This window comes from Chionomys nivalis, chromosome 24 (genome assembly GCF_950005125.1).
Source record: "Chionomys nivalis chromosome 24, mChiNiv1.1, whole genome shotgun sequence".
Lineage (NCBI taxonomy): Eukaryota > Metazoa > Chordata > Mammalia > Rodentia > Cricetidae > Chionomys > Chionomys nivalis.
The window spans coordinates 11,737,887-11,759,182 of NC_080109.1; the positions used below are offsets into that span (position 1 = coordinate 11,737,887).

At 47.1% G+C, this 21,296-nt stretch overlaps 1 protein-coding gene across 1 annotated transcript in view; it reads right to left on the reverse strand.

Moving 5' to 3' along the window:
* Positions 1 to 53: 53 nt before the first annotated feature.
* The window catches only part of Ppm1l (protein phosphatase, Mg2+/Mn2+ dependent 1L), a 205,656-nt gene continuing 184,413 nt past the window's right edge, over positions 54 to 21,296 (reverse strand). The window contains exons 3-4 of the mRNA XM_057756871.1: positions 11,438 to 11,599; positions 54 to 7,654 (exon numbers count right to left, since the gene is read on the reverse strand). Of these exons, the coding sequence (XP_057612854.1) occupies positions 7,308 to 7,654; positions 11,438 to 11,599 (509 nt within the window). The 3' untranslated portion in view covers positions 54 to 7,307. The remainder of the gene's footprint in view (positions 7,655 to 11,437; positions 11,600 to 21,296) is intronic.

Consider the following 21,296-nt stretch of genomic DNA (forward strand, 5'->3'; position numbering starts at 1 on the left):
TGTTTGTTTGTTTGTTTTTCGAGACAGGGTTTCTCTGTAGCTTTGGAGCCTGTCCTGGAACTAGCTCTTGTAGACCAGCTTGGCCTCGAACTCACTTACGTTGTATGCATTTAAAATCTTGCTGATTTTGAACCATCGCCAGGCTCACCCCTGATCCCAACTGCCAGCAGCTCTTCCCGCTTGTGTCTGTTATGTTTAGGTGGCCTCCTCCCATGAAATGATTTTCTGTAAAACCCCAAACCAGCCAAAACTCAAAACCACCTATTTTCCAAACAGACATTAGAACAGAAAATGAGTCTAGTCCAAGGAAAAAATAGTAGGAGCAAACAGTTTAATAGCTTTAATGTGTTTGCCTTCTCTCCTTCAGCTGTTCATTTTGTATACAACATAGAATTAGTGATTGCGTGAGCACAGCAATCTCTACAATGTCAACTGTACCCAGTACATCATAGGGACCAAATGACACGCCATGCATCTTGAGTGACTACATTGCCACTGGCTCTGAGCTCCTCCCAAACCCACTGCAGCCTTGTTCCTCACGTGTCTCAGAAACAGGTATAAACAGTACAAGTGAAAAGCTCTAAGTAGCCCCCAGCACTCTGAGGTTCCTGCAAGGTTTTGATATACAGATGGGTTTTAGGAATTGACTTCAGAAAGCCTGGTTGATGCAGCTGTCACACCGACCTGTGACTTCATCCTTAAACATAATGTCAGGAGTTTTTAAACATGGCTGGTAGATACATTGAGGATCTTGGTGCCTTCTGATAAACAACCCCTTCTGACATTTAAAGTAGCAAGGAAATGCTGCCAATGCGAAGAATTCCATGATGTCAAACGGATCTCAAGAACAGCTTATACAAAGCCAGCATTTCCACAGTCCGCACAGGCTGGCCTCAGAACTGTTGAGCTGCGGTACCACTCACAGAAACTACTGCGCAGCTAGTAGTGTCTCTTCCCCTTCCTCTTCCTCCTTTATTAAACACTCGGCCCCACCTACAGTCTTAATCTTGTAGAAGCTGGTTCTTCTGCAAGTGCTCGTGATTAACAACAACAGCTGACTCCACAGAGTGCAGCGAGAGGCTGGTTCTTACGGGTCTGCTCTGCCAAGGCAAAAGGACTGTAACTCGCGGTTCAAAGAGCTTAGGGAAGGGTGGGGTTGGCAAACGTTAAAGGTGATGCTTCTTTGGTTAAAAAAAAAAGTCTGACTTTTTTGGTTCCTTCCCCATACAGATTTTATTATTCTTGTTCAAAGTATAAAACTTAAAATCGTATGTTTAGAATTTGGAATGTGTAATGCTAAGAGAAGAGACCATTTATGTTATTATTGTTTAAAAAAATCTGTCATTTAGTGTTTCTTTGCATTTGAAGTAATTGTACTCCTGACATATGCTAGCTTTCCAAATGACAAATTCTCTATCTACATAGTCAGTTATCTTTTGGGGCATGAGATCATTACAGTTTATAGTCTCTTGAGATCAGAAATAGAAAAAGCACACGGCCCAGTTCTCATTCCTCCCTGTCCTCACTCCCTGGAGGGCAGGCAGCCGGGCTTCTACCAGGTCACAGCTGAGACTGTGCCCACCACTGTCCTCCTCAGGCCTGAGCGCTGGTCCGCCACATTCTCTCGCCTTCTGTGATAGAGCAGTGCACAGGCTAAGTGTGAAGGCATGCATTATCAGATGGTTTCTATGATAGACAACCCGCGGTCTAAAAGGTGTTCCTATAGAAACAGAGGTAAACAACAGGCGGGGAACCTGGGGAGGGCGGCGCTCAACACAACTAGACAGTTGCCAGAAATGGGGATTATCAGACTTTAAGCATTGTCCCTCCCTCGGAGTAGCCCTGTCCCCTCTCCCTGGCCCCTGAACACTCCCCGTCCTAACTTTCCCCTCTCCCTTTGGGAGGACATAGGCAAGACAGTCCTAGTCTCGCTCATACAGCCACAGCTTTAAAAGAACGTGGTAAGAGCTAAAAATTTAGGAGCTCTGAAACGGAGTTGTGGCATTTTTTTTCAACTTCCTGAATGTGTGTCTTAAGATACAGCGGTCCAGATGAGAGAGATACAGAAACCGGGAGCCCGTATGAGAGTATAATACTCTTCTTGTTTTGTTTTCTTTTTTCGAGACAGGGTTCCTTTGTGTAGCCCTGGCTGTCCTGGAACTCGCTCTGTTGATCAGACTGACCACAATCTTACAGAGATCGGCCTGCTTCTGCCTCCCGAGTACTGGGATTAAAGGCATGTGCCACCACTGCCTGAGTATTATATTCTCGTTTAATGTTCTAGGGTTTAGGTTCCCCTCATACGGCAGAATTCTTTGTATCGTTCTAATCAGTCCCTCTTTGCCCTAGCCCAGGTTGAGGCAGATTTAAAACTGTCAATCATCCCAACATAAAGATGTCTAACCCATGATTTCTATGTTAAGAACGATGAGAGCAGCATAACTTTGTATTGCATGACGAGTACTAAATTACCCCACAATTTATTTCCATGAAACTGCCTGTTATTCACCAGGTCATCTTTGTTTTTCCTGTTGATAGCTGATATCTGAAAAATTACCACATGTTCAAGCTATTCCATCTCTGTTAGTATAAAAAGGGACATTACTCTGAAAATGAGAAAGTTCTAAGAAAAACCACATCCAGGGTTTGGACAGGAATAGAAGACAGTGGCATGCTTAGGGCCGTGCTGGGTGAGAGATGTCTACCAGATCACTGGGACAATAGGGAGCAGGGGCTCTGTTCACACCTTCACTGTTGAAAATCCAGGCTTCTTTTTAAAAGTATGAGTTAATGTCTTCAAGAATAGCACCCCCCTGCCTCCACCATGCTTTTTGTACAGGAGCCAAAGTCACTATCCAAAGGCACCTGCAGAGCCACAGCTGAGATGAGCCTTGTTCAGTTTCCCTGAACTCAGGCCCCGCCGCTCCATCCCTGGACCACGGCTTCTGCCTTTGCTTCTTCATAAACACACTTTAAATTACGAATGAGCTAAATAAATTGTCAGAAGGATGCATGCTCTCTCATTCAACATCTGGATTGTCTGTAGTGTTGTGAGAACGTGTGACTGATGAAGTTCCTCGTGGGCTGAGACACAGAGAGGAAACAGCCGATTTTCCTGCCCCTCCTCAAAACCTGCTAGCCCCAAGCTGCTACCAGAACCATTAAGTATTCTGCTTGTGCTGGATGCCGGTCTTTGGAGGCTTTCAAAATTCATTTCAGTGTAGCAAATGTGTAAGGATTTTATGGTTAAACAATATTAAGACTTCAGGAACAAATGGGAATATAGCCCTAAATGTGGTCTGTTGCTCTGCTTCATGCTGGTTTCCTGGTGTAATTCTGAACAGCAGAAATGCCCCTGATGACTTGCCAAAATGAATAGCACATGCTCTTCTCACTGACATTAACTCAGATTCTACCGTATAGTTATTACCAGACGTATGAAATGATTACAACACCTGGCTTAACATATGTAGCTTAGCAGTGGTAAATCAAACAGATGATGGACAAAGCCCCAGTGTTACTAAGAATCTCCCAAAGCTTCTGTATTAGGGAACATTTCGAAACATACCTATGGACCTCACTATACCAACTGGCCCTTGCCCTTTTGCAATCTGCAACCTAGCCTAAGGGATGCTATTTTTAGTTTTAGTTTTTACTATTTTATATTGTATAGGTGGTATATCCCCCAAAATGTTGGATGCAATTTTAAGTTAGTGACTTTACCCCAGATTTACCCTGTTTCACCCATTGTTTTGGGGTTACCTGCCACAGCTTCCGAAGCAAATTGACCAGGCAGAGGATAATGGCTAGGGAAATATGGCCAAGGCTTATAAGCTGCCAGACTTGACAGGGGTGCGCGCGTGCGCGCATGTGTGTGTGTGTGATTTAGTCAGAAGCAGCTCACATTTTACACTTTACAGCCTCCACGGGGGGAGGGGGGGTGCATGGGACTGGCATCTTTTCCAAAGCTAAACAGGGATGCTGCTGTGACAGACCCAGGCAGTTCTGTGTGTCGACTCTGGGAAGATTATGTAACAGTGGGCCAAAGGAGGGAAAAGCATTTCTGAAGTCAAGAAGATGATGAAGAAGAGAAACAACAAAAACACAGGAGAGATAAAGTGCACCTGGCAAAGGAAAGAGAGGTCACACCTTTGGTGAGTCTTCGTGCATTTCCAGACACTCTAGGCAACAGTGGAGCTGGTTCCCTGGAGCCACTTCAGAGAGGGTCAGAGCAGCAACACCAGCCCCCCCCCCCCGCGCGGAATGTCCAAATCGCTACACTTGTGTGCCACAAAGCATGCCTGAGATATCTAGCCTGCAGAAGCTCTATGCTGGAACCTCCTCTTGGCAATGTTCTTGACACATAACAGATTCAAGAGGCCAGTCCCTCTGGGTCACAGCAAGGAACAGAAGTTAACAGTGGCCACTGGGAGTGAGCACATACAGTCACGTGGTACGTCAGTGATCCAGATTGGCTGGGGCAAGTTGGTCACATTATAAAAAAATACAGATCCTGGGGACGAGCTTTGAGTTGTTCTAGGTTAGTATAGTTTATTTATATGTTTAGGTAACTGCAAATGCAGTGAATTGTTAAAAACCCTTTCCTTGCCCTCCCTCCCTCCCCCTCCCCCACCTGAAGAGCACAAATTGCCAGGAAAGCAGCAGCGGAGTGGTTAGCGGGGCCTGGGACTGGCATCAGCTGTATTTCTGAAACACTGTAAAACCCTCCCGAGATTTGGCACCGTGGGGACGATTGGCAATTCGAACTCAGGCTGGGCAGGGAGTCCGGGCAGCCTTGGGGGATGATCCCCAAGCTTTGGCAGTGCTGTTGATGGAAGCCTCACAAGTTCTCCCTCAGATCCATTTCTCCTGCAGCTAGAGCCACCCTGACAGATCTGCTGGAGGACGGGGGTGGCCAGTGTGCCCAGCCATAACCAACTGCAGACTCCCCACAGCTGGACACAGGTCAGAAGGGAGCATTCTAGGAGGACCAGGGAAGGGCAAGGGTACTCTGGTTTATATGTAACTATTCATCAAACCGCTACTATCCTGCTTAGCATATCTATCTTTAAAAAAGTCTACAAGCCATGGGGGAGGGGAAGAGGCAAGAAAGGAATATGAAATTTATATTTATATATATGATATATATATATACACATATATATCATATATATACTCTATTTGGTTGCAGTTAGAAGTAAGTTACGTCTTCAGAGTGAAATTCACAAGCTGCCCATAGCCTCAAGTAGAAGGTATTGTAACTAGTGCAGGCAGCACCGCCTGCGTGCTCAAGGAATACCAGTGGGCTACTTTGGTAGCTTCCTTTTTTTTTCTTCTTCACCAAAACATTATTTCATTTTTTCTTTACAATAAATGTTTCTCAAATTATTTTTTCCTCTTGTTTTATACACTTTCGTGTTAAGCAAATACAAAATCAAAAGAAGAAGTTGTGCAATGGACCGTCAAATCTGGAGCTTCAGAAGAAGCGCTGTGGGGACTCTAGAGCATCCCAAATCAAGAAGCGTGTCTCCGTCACTGAACCCACATCTGTTTCCTCTCTTCCCACTTGACCCAGAATATACATCCATGTGTCTGTGTCGCCACAGGCCAGTGCACTCATGTAACACGAGAGAATGCATTTTGCACTAAAACATTCTGAAAAGCAGTAACTAAGACCCCAATTCCAATGTTGAAAACACAGGATACAAAAGTAAGCAAGTTCCCTGGGAAACCATTATTAATTCTCAATGCAGTCAAAGAAAAGCAAGTTCCTGGAGGAGTCGAGACAGTCTGCAGTCCCCGGAGTCCAAGGTACCCTTTCGTCCTCTGGGCTTTGGACAGAGGGCTGGGCAGCGGGGCAGGGATGGCTAATGGGTGGGCCTTGAGAGGCCATGCTGACAACACCCACCCTGAGAAAGAAAACCAGGTGGGCTCCGGGCGTGGGTCTACAGTGAAAATCGTGGTTGTTTGGGGCTGGTTCGGTCAAGAACAGCCTACTGTGTTCTGTCAATCAACTTATAAAGCAGAGACCGGGGAAACCCCCACAGCTTTGGTGTTAGGAAGGGCAGAGCAGCAATCCAGGCCCCCAGATAACCGTCTTGCTTGCCTTCCCAGCCAGCTCTGCTGTCAGCGCACACAGGGCCCCCAGAAGCCAGTCTGCTATTTTCCCTCCAGGCTATCGCAGTCCGTTGGTGTTTGCCTGGGGAACGCTACTGGGTATGGACAGAGATTTGCAGCCAAAGATGAAAGGCCTTTCTCTTGCCCAAAAGCATGTCTCAGTGGTTTGCAGCCAAATACCAATTTGGGGTGGCTGGGAACAGCACTTGGGCGATTCTAGGCTGCTGTTTCTCCCAACACTGTTGGAAAGATCTGAAAGCCACCGGGACGGGCTCGGGAAGGCTGTGCAGAAAAGCAGAAGCTGGTGAGGGTGGAGTGGAGATTCCCAGGGCTCATGCCTGCCTCTCCAATGTGGACAGTGCATCTCCACAGGGCACTGAGACTCAACTCAGCCTTATTCCTCACTGGGGATGGACAGTCACCCTGCGCTGTCATGTGCTCGTCACCCTGTTTCATTCCTTTCTGTGGGTTCTTGGTGAAGTCAGCGGCTGCCCTTGATGCGCTCTGAGGTGTGGGCAAATGGGAACGCTGTGCTCCATGGGCGAGGCACAGGCTGGTTAACTGCATCCTGGCACTAATGAGGAAAAGGAGGGGAAGGGGTGCTGTCTGGGGTGCAGGAAGCTGCCACCAGCTCCCCATCCTCTCTGCATCCCTCAGTCTCCAAGAGCAGGCAACAAATAATAAAGTGTTGTGAGTCTCCTCCACAGGCTGCTGGAGTACTGAAATCACAAGCTCAGAAGGGGAAAGTGTTTCTGCTAGGCAGAGGGTACCACCACCACATCGTCAGGAGATGCCCTGGCATGGGGCCTGCAGCTACAGGCCTGCCCTGCCCATGGGTGCCGAGAGGACACCAAGGAAGCTGAAGGACCAGAGAAAAGATCATGAAAAGCACGTTAAGGGGAATACATGGCCTGTCTTCTTTTGCCTCATATCTGGGGATCGATGGCTACCTATAGATGCATTTCAAACACTGGTGAGAAGGGCTGGGGGGACACAGACTCTTTCCAGCCCCTCCACAGTGTCAGCCAGGGAACTCCCTGCTCACCACCTGGTAGGGATTCAAGGTCGCCAGGGAAGGGGCTCTTTGTTGGGACACATGATCCTAATTATAAATCCCACACCTTTTCCTATATTAAGAGAACAGTGTGTCGAGAGTCCTCTGGTCTAGGGCAGCTGAGAGCCTGTGGGGCTCACTGCTCTTCCGTTTTGCTACTATTCCTGAACTTCACCACCATGACTGTGATGTTGTCGGGGCAGCCTCTGTAGAAGGACTGCAGGACGATGCTCTTGGCTCCGAAGTGCGGTTCATCCAAGCGCTCCTTGATGAATCGGACTGCCTCCTCATTGCTGAAAGCATCCCACAGACCGTCTGATGCCAAGATCATGAACTCGGGCTGCAGCTTGTCCAGGTCGAAGGTCAGGATATCTGGGTCTGGGATGACCACGTTGAGATTTTTCAGTGGATAATCTCCCAGGGATCGAGACATGGCTAGGATTCCCTGGACCCTCCAGGAGCCATTGAAACTGATGAATCCACCTGGAAGGACAAAGCGCGTGAGCCGGTTAGCTTGCCCAGCTGGTACCGCTCACACTTGGTAAAGTCTGCGTGGGCATACCATAAGCTGGTCTGCTACATGTGGGCGGAGCCACGGGAGGTGCGCCTCCTCCCCCTTTGCCAAAGGCAACAGCATTTCACTGCAGGACCTGGGATGGAACTGCATGCTCTCATCCTTGGCACCGCTAATGCTGGCAAGAATGTTGAGGGGAGAGCATGGGTGAGGACGGAGCATCAGCTTTAACAACACACCATGGCCACTCAGTAATTGACAGCATGTAGCCGTAGCATGGGGATTCTAGGAGAGGGGCAGAGAAATGCCAAAAAGCAAGTGGACAGGCAGGGAGACATCTCTGAAACAATCGGTGAGGTCACTCTTGGATGCACTGATGTGGGTCCCAAGCAGAACTGGGGTTAAGGAAAATCACATTTTAGGCATATGCAGTGACCTCCCCTCCCCTCATGAGAAAGGCTCCCCTCTCGATACATCTTCCGAGCTGCCAAATGAGTATAATGTTCATCTCGTGGTATAGTGAGACCCGAAGAAGTTACAGATCCTGCAGCCCGGTGCCCCACTGAAGGAAGGGAGGATGGAGGAAGGACTTCTTCGTGGAGTGACATCACAGAGCAGCCGTAAAGGAATAGTGGGCAGTGTAGGGGACAGTTCCAGCCAGCGTGGTGCAGTGGTCAGGGGCAAGGGCTCTGGAGTTAGTCATGGTTTTCATTCTGGCCTCGTCACTCGCTAGCTGTACGGCTGTGAACGTAAGTCTCCGAGGCTCCAGTTTACTGGCTATAAAGTGATTCTAACATTGCCATCTTCCCAGAATGTATACAAACATATGTGGTGTATCAGGCTCGGCTCTTAGCACAGGGAGCACCATGAAAGGCAGCGCTGATACTCACGCCATCAGTGACACAGCAGAGACAGAAAGGTCAACATATATAACATCTGACCCAGACTGGCTGGAGCTTCTCGTCATGCTAAGCAGGAGGAAGAGAGATGGCCTGAAGTCTAGGGCCATAATAAACTCAAATAAAGATGATAAAAGTCACCACCCTCCCTTAAACTGTCCTAGGGCAACTGAGTCAGAGATGCACAGCTAGTCAGAATATGAGACTGCAGAGGGTTCAGCCCTAAATGGGACCTCTGTAGCATGTCCCCTTCATTGAGGCAGAGGGGGCAGAAGGAGTCTAAGAGCCAGAGATGGTGGACGACTTCATGGGAGCTATTTCTTTGTGAACTTGTGTGGTTTTGCATACAGCAGGATAGCAGCGTCTATGAACTCACAAGAGTTGTGACAAAATGCACAGGTGGAAGCTCAAGTCAGACAGTTGGAGTGTGGAGGTGAGAGGTGGGCACCGAGTCGCATCACTGCCTGAGAAGCCACTGACAACTGAGAGCTGCTGGAAGGGAGTGAGCCAGCTTGTCAGGGTGCGGCCCTCGGTAGTCAGACCATGGTCCCAGTGGATGACCTCACATCTGAGAGTGTATGAACAGCAGACATTAGACTTGATGGGCACGGGGGGGGGGGCACAGGGTCAGGCAGGCAAGGTGATGGTTAATCTCAGCTGTCAACTTGACTAGTTATCTGGGACATAAACCCCAAACAGCTGGGCATGCCCGTGAAGGATTTTCTTGACTGGATTTTCTGGGGTGAGAAGACTCACCCTAAGTCTAGGCTACACCTTCTGGTGGCATCCTACATACATAAAAGGACATGGAAGAAAGAAGCTTTTGCTTTTCGTCTGCTTGCCCTCACTCTTGCTGGCAAGTTCATCTATCCTGCTGCTGAGGGACTTCTTTGCTGGTATTGAGACCTATTTCTTTGGAAGCCAATGTAGACAGAAGACCACTGGAGACATCTAACCTTGTGGAGTGCACAGCTGATGGATTCATGGCCTTTTCATTGGGAGATAGCCATTGTTGGACTAGCTGGACCAGAGCTTTTAAGCCAGTCAAATAAAGCAAGTATTTATGTATGTGTGTATGTGTGTATGTGTGTATGTTTGTATGTATGTGTGTATATTTCTGATCACTCTGTTCCTCTAGCAAACTCTAACTAATGCAGGTGGATCTGGGAGAGGTTGGGGGAGGCGAGTGAATATAATCAAAATACATTGCATGAAATTCTCAAAGAATATAAATATTAAAAAAACACACCCTTGCCAAATTTTTGTAGAACAGAGTAAGTTAATTAATTGGAAATGATGTGCAGATTTGCTTGTATAAGGAAGCACTGTGGAGTGGGAATGTGTGTATCAGGTATGAAGGAGGGGAATGTCAAGCACATTCTGGATACTACGGCGGAGATTCTGGGTGCATGTGTGTCCTGCCAAATTTAGCCGCCGGGACCTTCAGTTTGGTCTTAGAGTGGATTCTTAGGAGGAGATGAATAAGAATGAATGAACAAATGAGCGTCAGAGCGGTTTCCTCATCTCACCTGAGCTCACCAAAGCTCCATGGATACTCAGAAAGCACTACTCCATTTCATCAACGAGAACCTAGGCAACACTTTCCTTCCAAATGGTTGTGCATCACGGGCCATGAACTGAAGTGGGGGATCTCCTAAACCCAGCCCTTTAGCCTCAGTCACACAGCTTCCTGCCGTGTGACTCAAATGTCATTAGGCTCTCTTCATCTTCTCCGAGGGTAGAAGCAGGCCCGTGGTGACCAAGAGTCATTCTGTAGGTTCCCACATACACCAGGGGTCCAGGCTTTTCAGCTGCATAACGCACCACTGAACTGTGCTGTTTAGAGAGCGAAGGTATTCTTGCCTTCTGCATTAGGAAACTCTCAGATCTAAAAACCCTCCCCAGAGTTTTGGTCTCCATATCACTTTCCTGAACTACACATGGTAACCCATGCCTGTAACGGAAGGACTCGGGAGGCAGAGGCAGGAGAACTGGGCCAGCGACCTGAAACCCCATCTCAAAAATGAATATTACCTTAGTGGCTTCACAAAGACCACTCCACTTAAAGCTACAGCTCCCAGACACCCCATTCCCGCATCTGCTTGATGTGCCTACACAGCAGCCAACCCCCTATGATACACTACAGAACCCACCGATCTTTGGTGCCTATTGGCTCATCTTCACCTCAACCAACTTCAGAATGTAGAAGTTCTTCATGAGGGCTTTGTGTGGGGGCAGGGGGAGATAGGGCATGCTGATAGGGCTCCTCCATCTCCACTTAGGATGGCCACTGAGTTGGGTGCTGAGGGATAGAGATATCCGAGATCAAGCTCTTGCCTCCAAAGAGCTCACAGAAAAGAAAGCATGAGCCAGCTCTGTGCATGCATTTTACAAGGAGCCTAAAAGAGACGTACTGGGGATGCGAGGGGGAGAGACAGAGGGCAGCCTTTGCCCCAGTGGACATGGAAAGCTCCCAACAGGACACTGCCAAGTTGAACTTCAAGGGATACATTCTTTGCATCCACTTGGAAGTGGGAACGGCACTGGCATAGGCACACATAGATCACTGGAATTCACGGTGGAGTGTTAGGGTCTGGCATGGCCGCAACAGAGCAGAGGTCCAGTGATCAAATGGGACTTTCGACAGGGAAGGGCTGTCTTTGGCCATTTAGAGTGGCAAATTAAGTCATCATCAATGAATAAGAAATGTACAGTAGAGGAATATAAACCAGGTGACAGTCAGGTCATATCGACCCCATGTGCTCCTGGGAAAGTGAATGTGTTCCCTCTCGAGTGAGCAACTAGACCACCAGACACCATGGCAGCCTCCCTCCAGGGGGCTCACAAACTCACCAGCTCTCTTTATCCTCTTCCTCTCCTTCAGCTGGTAAGGCTTGTGGTCATGTGACAAGGGAATGGCGTTCCCGTCCTTGTCGCACAAGACTCCTCGAGAATCACCAACATTGGCCACGGTGAGGTCTTTATCCGACAGTAGAGCAATCAAACACGTTGTGCCTGCAAGATAGAAGAGAGAGGGAGTGTAAGCAGGGGAGTGACTGGCGTTCCCTTGCGTCTCCTGGTCACCAGACCCTTCCATCGTTAAAGCGTCTCTTGCTACAAGGGAGTTTGACTTCAGGTACTCCGGGAATGAGCACGGTTCGCTTCAACATCATTGATCAAATCTGACAGTTCATTTTCTGAGCCACGCTCCACCATCATTAAACAGGCTAGAAGAACAGTATCATTGTCCTAAATCACTTTGTTTCTGCCACTCTTAATTTAAAAACACCACATTTAAAAGGATTAGAGGAGAATCACAATCAGTTTGAAGCCCTAGACAATTGGTACATGTTGTCTTCTCATAGACGCTCAGTCTCTGAGAGGTTCTAGTGACGGGCGTGAAGCTGTAGAGGTTGGGGGTGGGGTGGGGTGTGGGCTCCTGAGGTAGAGGCGACGTCAACAACCATATCCCGTGGCACTGTGACAGAACTGGCGGTGTCAGGGAAGGTCAAGCCTGAATATAGAAAGACAGAGCACCAGCTTGTCTGAAGCCCACATAAGACACACAAAGCCGAACTCTCCCCAGTTCCTTTCGAAATGAAAAAGAATAAAGCAAAGAGAATTGCACATGCAGTCTTCAGCCTCTTCCACTTGGCCTGTCCCCTGCCTGTCACTGTCAATGATCAAGTGTCTGCTGGAATGCACCGCTCACGCTCAGTCCTCAAATCAATGGCTCTTTTCCTCATTGAAAAGCACTCCCTGGTCGTCCCTGACATTCCTTCCCCATTAAGAAAGTCGGAGTCCCTAATGAACACGTAAACTGCATCTAAATAACCTTTTGGTTTTTGCAGAGCTACAACAAGAGGGAGGACTCCATTCTTTTTTTTTTAAATATTTATTTATTTATTTATTTATTTATTATGTATACAATATTCTGTCTGTGTGTATGGCCCGAAGGCCAGAAGAGGGCGCCAGACCTCTTTACAGATGGTTGTGAGCCACCATGTGGTTGCTGGGAATTGAACTCAGGACCTTTGGAAGAGCAGGCAATGCTCTTAACCACTGAGCCATCTCTCCAGCCCCAGGACTCCATTCTTATAAGCAGGAAAAACAAATACAGGTTGAACAGGGGCGTAGTTATGATCATCGGCGCATTCAATCATGGTTGTTTGGCATTCTCTTATTTTTAGGTTAAGGAATGGTCGAGTGTGACTGGAGATGGTAGGACGTACAGACTGGGTGCCCGCGCCCACCACAGCTCCTGTGTGCAGGTCAGAAGGTAACTTAACCCCAAACGGCTCGAAGACCCCAGCATAAAACCAGAAACGCTGAGTCTGACAGAAGAGACAGTGGAGATGTCCTTGAGCCCACTGGCACAGGAAAAGACTTTCTCAACAGGGCACCGTCAGCGCAGGCCCTAAGATCAACAGTTAATACATGAGACCTCATGAAGCTGAAAGCTTCTGCATGGCAAAGGACGCCGCTACTCCGACAAAACAGCAGCCTACAGAATGGGAAAAGATTTTACCAACTACACATCTGGTAGATAACGAATATATAAAAAAATAAAGATCTCATAAAACTAGATACCAAGAAAGCAAATAACCCAATTTAAAACTGGGATATAGATCTACATGGAGATTCCTCAGAAAAGGAAACCTTAATGACTGGGAAACACTTAAATGTTCAATATCTCTCTTTGTTAGGGATATAGTGGTGAAACACCATGACCTAAAGCAATGTGGAAAGGAAAAGGGTCTATTTGGCTTCTGCTTCTGTATCATTGTTCATCACAGAAGGAAGTCATGACCGGAACTCAAACAGGGCAGGAATCTGGAGGCAGGAGCTGATGCAGAGGCCATGGAGGAGTGCTGCTTGCTGGCTTGCTTGGCCTGCTCTCTTATAGAACCCAAGACCACCAGCCTGGGATGGCACCACAATGGGCTGGGCCCTCTCAATCACTATTGCAAGAGCGCCCTACAGGGTGGCCTACAGTCCAATCTTATGAGGCGTTTTCTCAATTGCAGTTCCCTGCTCTCAGATAACTTGAGCTTGGGTCAAGTTGACATAAAACTATGCAGCATAGCATCTTTAGCCATCAGGAAAACACAAATCAAAACGATTTTGAGATTTCATCTTACACCTGTCAGAATGGCCGAGATCAATAAAACAAGTAATTACAGTTTATGCACGCTAGGATGTGGAGTAAATGGAACACTCATCCGTTGCTGGTGGGAGCGCAAATTTGTACAGTCACTGTGGAAAATGGTGGCTGTTCCTCTGGAAAATGAGAATCGATCTGCTTCAAGATCCAGCTATACCACTCTCGGGCATATACCCGAAGAATACTCTATTCTACCACAGAGACATTTGCTTAACCATGCTCATTGCTGCTCTGTCCATAACAACCAGACGTTAGAAACAACCTAGATGACCCTCAACAGATAAATGAATAAAGAAAATGTGGTACATTTACATAATAGACTATTACTAAGCCATTAAAAAATGAAATACTGAAATTCAGTAAATAAATAGAACATCCAGAAAAAAACCTAGGTGAGGTGATCCTAACCCAGAAAGATGAATATGGTATGAATTCACTTATATGTGGATATTGGCAGTTAAGTCTATGATGACTGTAAAATACAATGTCAGCTCTACGCCTGTTGGTACACGAGCCAGGAACTGGGCTGAGAGACTTGAAAACATACAAACAAACACAGAGACAGACACATGGGTCACTCTTGATACAAGAATGCCAAGTTTATTGTGCTCAGGGGAAGCTAATATAGGGCTCTGGCCAGGCCCCAGCTCTCGGGATCTTTCAGCTGCAGACCCACCAGCCTGTCATCAAGGTCTCATGCTCAGAGCAGCTGCAGGCTGCTCAGAACAGAGGAAAAACAATTTGTTTTGCTTAGAGCAACTGCAAGCACAGGAAAAACAAGCCACTCACAGGGAATTCGGGGTCCAGGGGTCCACAGCCCCAGTAGCTCCCAACAGATGACCAAGCTACAATCAGTGGAACCACAGGGGTTAGGCATAGAGTAAGGAACTAGGAGGACAGACAGATCTCCTTAGGGAAATAGAATAGATATTTATGGCTAGATGTGGGGGGCTGTAACAGAAGGATCAAGTGTGGAGGTGAGGGAAGAGGAAGATGAGGGAAGGAATATGGGGAGAGGCAGCTAAAATTAAAGTCCATTTTAGGGGTTGTATGGAAACTTAATATAATAGAAACTTATTAAAATATATACATATACGATGATCTAAGTGAAATCACTAAAGCAATTTTAACGACCTATACATACACTCAAATAATCAGAAATCATGCCCCCCAAGTTTTTAATATTGGTTGAATTTCATCTGCGACTGCTTTTTCTTTGTTCTAAGTATCTGCTTGGCTAAACTTGTCCAACACAATCAGAACAGAAATTCTTTCGGCGATATTTTAGAGTTTGAGTGGTAAACAGAAGGAGTAGTTTTCTGGAGAAATCAGGCATGTGGATGCATGTGACAGAGCTTATGGGCCTATGAGTTCTCTCTGCCCCTTTGCCCTTCTCCACGCTCAGGGGAAGGATGTCCCCACTAATGGCTCCTACACCATTTAAACTTATGCCGTTAGCCTAGTTGACACTCAGGTCTTCGCAGCTTCTTAGCAGGCATTTCCTTCTGCCTGTTTCACAGGGGTCCAGGGATGGGATCCACCTAGCTGGGGTCTGGGCCCTTCCCCAACACCATCCCCAGTACAGCTCTTCATCTACCTAGTAGATTACTGAGCTGTCAGATAAGGGGGAGGAGAGTCATCATTGCAGCTATGAAACCACCTGAGATTTTGTCCTACCGATGACTAAGAATCTCTGCAGGGTCTTCAGCGGTATAGCATCATGTCGTGGGATATTTGTTTACCTACGCAAAGGTGTGTTACGTTTGTCTATGTTGAGGAGTATTACTCTAACTACATGAAGATTTGTTGCATGTGTTTCTGTTGCCTTTGGTAACAATGTAAAGATGTGTTGCTGCTTCGCCTTGCCTGCCCAAGGCACCTGATTGGTCTAACAAAAAGGTGAATGGCCAATAGCTAGGCAGGAAAGGGATAGGTGGGGCTGGTGCGCAGAGAGAATGTAATAAGAGAGAATGAGAGGAGGAGAAGAAAAGAAGGGAGAAAGAGAGGGACATGCCTGGTGCCAGAAACCAGGCAGCTTCCAGTCAGGCAGACATGAGAAGCAGGAAAGCAGGACATGCAGAAAGAAGAAAAGGTAAAAAAAAGTCTTGAGGCAAAACGTAGATAAAGAGAAACAGGTTAAAATAAGAGCTAAGATAAGGTCAAGTGTTCATAACTAACAATAAGTCTCTGTGTCATAATTCGGATTGGTGGGCCAAAAAAGAAAGCCTGCTATGGTAACACAATGATGTTTTTGTTTTATAAGGTTATTGTGGTGACAACAGAAAAGTCACCAGAAGCAGTGAGGACAGACTGAGTTAATGAGGATCAGAATTAACATGGTGACCACAGGGACAGATGATGGCACACGGATCTGAAACCAGATTGGGTCAGTCCATCAGGGAGGGAGGAAGGAAGAAGGGGTGTGGTTTAGAATAATGTCTCTATCTCCCGGCAGGAAACGGGTACTCCCTGCAACTCAGGGCTGTTTACTGTGAGCTTTGCTTTTCCTGACGCATACAGATCAGAAAAGGACCATTTCTTTGGTTCAGGATCGTCCTGGTGAGTTTTACTGAACAGGGGCAGCTATCTTGCAACTGAGGAGACAGTCTAAGCATGGAGTAGAGACTAAACAGCACACAGTCCCTGTCATTACAGTTGGCATCAGACTCAACAGTGGCGGATCTGCAGGATCTGGCCCCATCCCAACTGTCCAACAGTGTGGAAACGTCTGAGCCAGTGTGTCCCAGCATGGGTTTGCTCTGTGAGATAATAAAGGTCCTTTCTGTTATCGAGTCATGTGACACAGGTTTAAGCTCTACCTCAGGATGCAGGTTTCAGTACTGCTCAGTCTACATGAGCAAGAGCATCTTAGGCTTGGCCAAAAATGGTTAAACGTAGGTGGCAGAAACAGAGTTATAGGTAGAGTTCTGAATAACTGGAATGTGTTCAGTGTCCTCTCTACAGAAAAACAGCAACGACAAAAGTGTGTCCACATCCCACACACGGCCTGTGTGGGTCTGGAGAAATAATCTATGTAAAAGCAATGCAGGATGATCAGAAAGAAGCCAGAGCGGTGCAGCACAAACCAACGTATCGTTTGGTCTCTGCAGTCTTCGTCCAGGGTTACAAAACCATTTATAATATACTATTACTCAACAGGACAAACTACTCTGTTGCCAAGAAGCTCCAGAAAAACACTTCCCAAGGAGAAAATGATTGTACTCGCGCTTTCTTCACTAAGGTGGAGAAAAATAACCTTGATTTCTTTGGTTACAAGTTTTGACATAAATTGATTTATTCCGTTCTGATGCTATTTATCAAAATACCAGGGCATAACACAATCCCTTAATTATGAACCTGAGGATGTTTTTATATTAGCAATTTTAATTTTATTCTTCACGAGATTGTTAATTGGGAAGAGCTCTTAGAAACTTATTGTAATCACCTCACCTTACAGATTAAAGAGAAATCGGAGCCTGGGTAGAGTGGTCCATACCTGTGATCTCAGCATCCTGGAGGCAGAGGGAGGATGAACAGGAGTGAACAGTAAACACACTGAATGTGAGAGCAGCCTGCTCCACGGGAGGCCCTGTCTCAAAGAACGAGAACAACAAAACTCGCAGCAAACATCTGTAAAAGTGAGTTTGTGCAGGGCAGACTTCAAAGTCTATGCTGAGCGAAACCTGGTGCGCCACCTGACCTTTATATCTGAGAAAATGGCACTATGGTCCATCCAGCTAATCTAGCCAGAAGCCCAGACAGCATGCTTGGTTTTTCTCCGTTCCCCAATCGAGCTGTCTAGGGCATCACTAAGTGCTCTTAGCTCTAAAACACATCAACGCCTCCAGTTTTCTTGTTCGCACAGTATTGATGCCTGTGTAGGCCACTGTCATTTTGGTCAGCAGGCTACGTCAGGCGGCCAAATGAGAAACAACAGCGGCAGCTCCTGCGGGGACCTGGCCCCTCTCCAACCTTCTGGCCAACTCTCCAACCTTCTCCCTTGTTCCCGGCTTCCCTTTGGTCGCTAGTATGCCGAGCCTTAAGTCATTTGGGGCCTTTGGATACACTGTTTCCCCTCTGCTGTTCTGTCCTTGATACTGACTAGAACATCTACTCTCATCTGAGCTCAAGAAGGAGGTTTTCGGCGAGTCTTTTTCTGGGGGGCTTATCTCTTTATTTATTGCTCTCTAGCACAGCATGAGGTAGATATCTTGTTTATTCATTGAAAGCACTGACTATCAATCTTGTCCTAGAGAATATAAGCTTCCCAAGGATAAACGAGGCTGCTTGTTTCCCTTGATCTAATGCTGCCTGCACTACTTACAGGCACTCAATATTACGACTGAATAAACAATCACCTAACGCTGTGCTCATCACCCAACAGGCCGTTCAGTTCGATGCCATATTGCACATGGCCTTCTAGACACGATCATTCAAGAAACCACTCAGACTTTGGTTTGTTTTGTTTTGTTTTTACCCACTCAAAACATGATACCCCTCCAGTTGTGGGCACAGACCGTTCTGATAGGTAGAGAGATCATTCAGCCCAGGTGTGTCGCCATTCTTTGGCCCAGGATCCTGGTCTAGCGCAAAGGATCATGGGCGGGGCAGGCCTCTCATTCTCCCCACGTGTTCCAAAGTTGCGTCGCTACAGAAGGGTAAAGGTGCACCACAGTGCATGTTACATGCACAGTCTGGGTCCACTGTTGCCGCACAACGAACCAGGGCTGCTTCGTTAATAAGAACTGCTGTTATTCCAGTTGTCCTGCAGGAGGGCACCAGCGCGAACTACTCATTGGTCTGAGCTTCCAAACTCGCGTCCCGTCTCCTGAGTTAACGCCTGGGACCCCGATAAGGTAGAGGGATACACAGAGGCTTTTCTGCACACACCCGATAAATTGAGTTTCAAAGTGTGATCCCAGTGATGCTTAAGGTCCTGGCTGTGGATATTTTTCAGTTAGAAATTTCTACGTGAAATCCCTAAGACCCCTTCTCTTACAACGAGTTCTGCGAGCGGCTCAGAGACACCGCAGCTGGTTTTCATGCAGGGCAGTGACAGGACTGCCCTTCCCTCTTCGAAGACTAGGATGGGACAGGGCAAAGTGTCTTCTCCATCATCACATTGCTCAGCCGAGTCAATGATTATGTGTTCAATGATTAAACAGGCCAAACTCAACGATCCTGAATTATTAACCACTAACAATGGCCCCCCCCACCCTATTGCTTACATACTTTACTACCACGTAAACATGTGTATAACATACATACACGTGACAGAGAAGTTTTGAAAACATGAAGCGTTAACTGGGGGAGGGGATTTGACCCATTGTGTTTGCTTCTTTTAAACTTTTCTGTATCCAGATAAATTTTATATGCTATAAAGCTGCAGCTCGTTCACAATATTTCAGGGGAATATTTACTGCATAAACAAGGTAGTCAGTACATAAAATGGGGGAGGAGGAAAGAGCCAATAATTTGGGCTACAGAGAAGGAGCTGGCACAGATGGGAAAGGGCAATAACGATGGCGGAGCACTTTCAACAGTTCAAGTTCAGATTCGGATTCAGCCGTTAGTGCTGAGCCGCCAGCATCCCGGTGATGGAGGCATGACCTGCAGCTGTCTCTGTGCCACCTAGCACGGCCTTACATGTCTCTGGGAGGGCGCCTGATCTCCACAGAGGAACACTAGGCTTTGTGCGGCACCATTTCCCCTTCAGTCCCTGGAAGATCCCTGCACTCGCTTAGGCACACGTCAATAGTCTAAAAACCGAGGCTACCAGAACGCTTATTTTGTGGAAACTCATCTTTACTGTAAGATTTTCGCTAGGTGAATGGCTCCAGATTTTTGTCGCTGTGCCAGGGGTGGCAGTCTTGTTCGGTTGAAGAGAGTCCAGTGTGAGCCTGGAGAGACGGCCTAGTGGTTAAGAGCGCTTGCTGCTATTGCAGAGGACTGGTGTGCATCTCCCAGCACAGATGTCAGGGGTTGACAACTGCCTCTAACTCTGGCTCCAGGGGATCCGACACCCTCTACGCGCCTGTGGGCACCTGCGCATGCGTGTGTATGTATGCTAACACCCTCACGCACCGATACACGTATGTAAAAGGAAACAATTTTTCCTAAAAGAAAGTTTAGAGGAACGGACACACGTTAGGGCCTTGCTCGGTACAGCCAGGGACAGCCACTTACACAATGCTGCTCGTGCTAATGACATTGCTGTAGCGCGAAGTATGAAGAATAAGGAAAATTGCCATTTTGTTTTCTTTTGGAAAAAGAGGAATTGGTGAGTTTGGGAAAGGGATGGCAAGGGGTGGGAAGCAGGTGTGCAAGGTTAAAAGGGCAGAGACACAAAATCAGGGCCACCACACCTCAAGGACTTCAGTGACGTTCGTGATAGCCAAAGGGCCATTGTTTATACCCAGTATAGAGGAGCCCAGACATTTCTATGATCAAGATAGATTAGTCTCTTTCTTCCTCCCCATTTTATGTATCAAATACTTTGCTTCGTGTAGTAAATATCCTCCTGAAATGTTGTGAATAAATCGTGCTTTTTATATAGCATATAAAATTTATCTTAATACAGAGAAGCATCAAAGAAGCGAACCAAATGGGCCAACACATTTCTAAGACATTAAGTCAGTTTATCTGGTGGAGGTCTGACAGTGAATGTTAGCTCAATAACACAATTTCAGAGCCTTGATCCACTGGGCTTAATGATGGAGAGAAATCATACTGGCACGAAACATACTGGGGAAAGCGGAGGAAGCGGGTCACTAATGAACATGTCACCCAGGAATGCTAATGTCACTGCAAGCAGAACTTTCCAGCCATGCCTCCCCCAGCCGACGCGTGGTCACTTCCGTTGGGAAGCACAGATGACTCGCCAGGTTGCTCTCAGAGAAGAGTCTGCCCTACCCCACTAGCGTAAATAATCTCTAGGTCTGTCAGCGGCTGACCTGCTTAAAGCTTTTCTAAAGTTAATGCAGAGGCCAAGGCAGAGCTGTCAGGACAGTATCTGGTCTGGAAGGAGAAGCAGCAGGTTGTGACCTTTCTCACTGTCCGCCTTCTTGTCCATTTCCAGAGTCCTCACAAGCCTGCTCCAGGTGTCCCCACAGGCAGGGCCTCTCTGCAGCCAAGGCTATCAGGAGGTTTGACTTAAGGTGTGGCTATTAACAAAGATATCTTGACCTAGGCTGTGGTTAGTTGGTGTTTTGGGTATTAAGATCTTTGCTTTCTTCTCTTTTTCGATTGGGGTATTTAAAGATCATTAAAAATAAACACGGGTGGATTCAGTATTCACTGGATTGTCCTCCCAATTCTAGTCCGCGGCTCTTTTTCTTTCGTATCTCTCTTTCTTCCGCCTAAAATTTCTAAGCCATATGCCCCTATCCTGGAATGTGCGAACCCCGTCGAGCTGGACCCCGACACCAACCACGGTGCTAGAGCAATAAAAATTAATGAGATATAGACAGCCCTTACCACCGTGGTGTATACTGCCTCTTAGCAACACTAAACAAGACATGTGGAGCCAGGACTGGAAGACCACGGCAT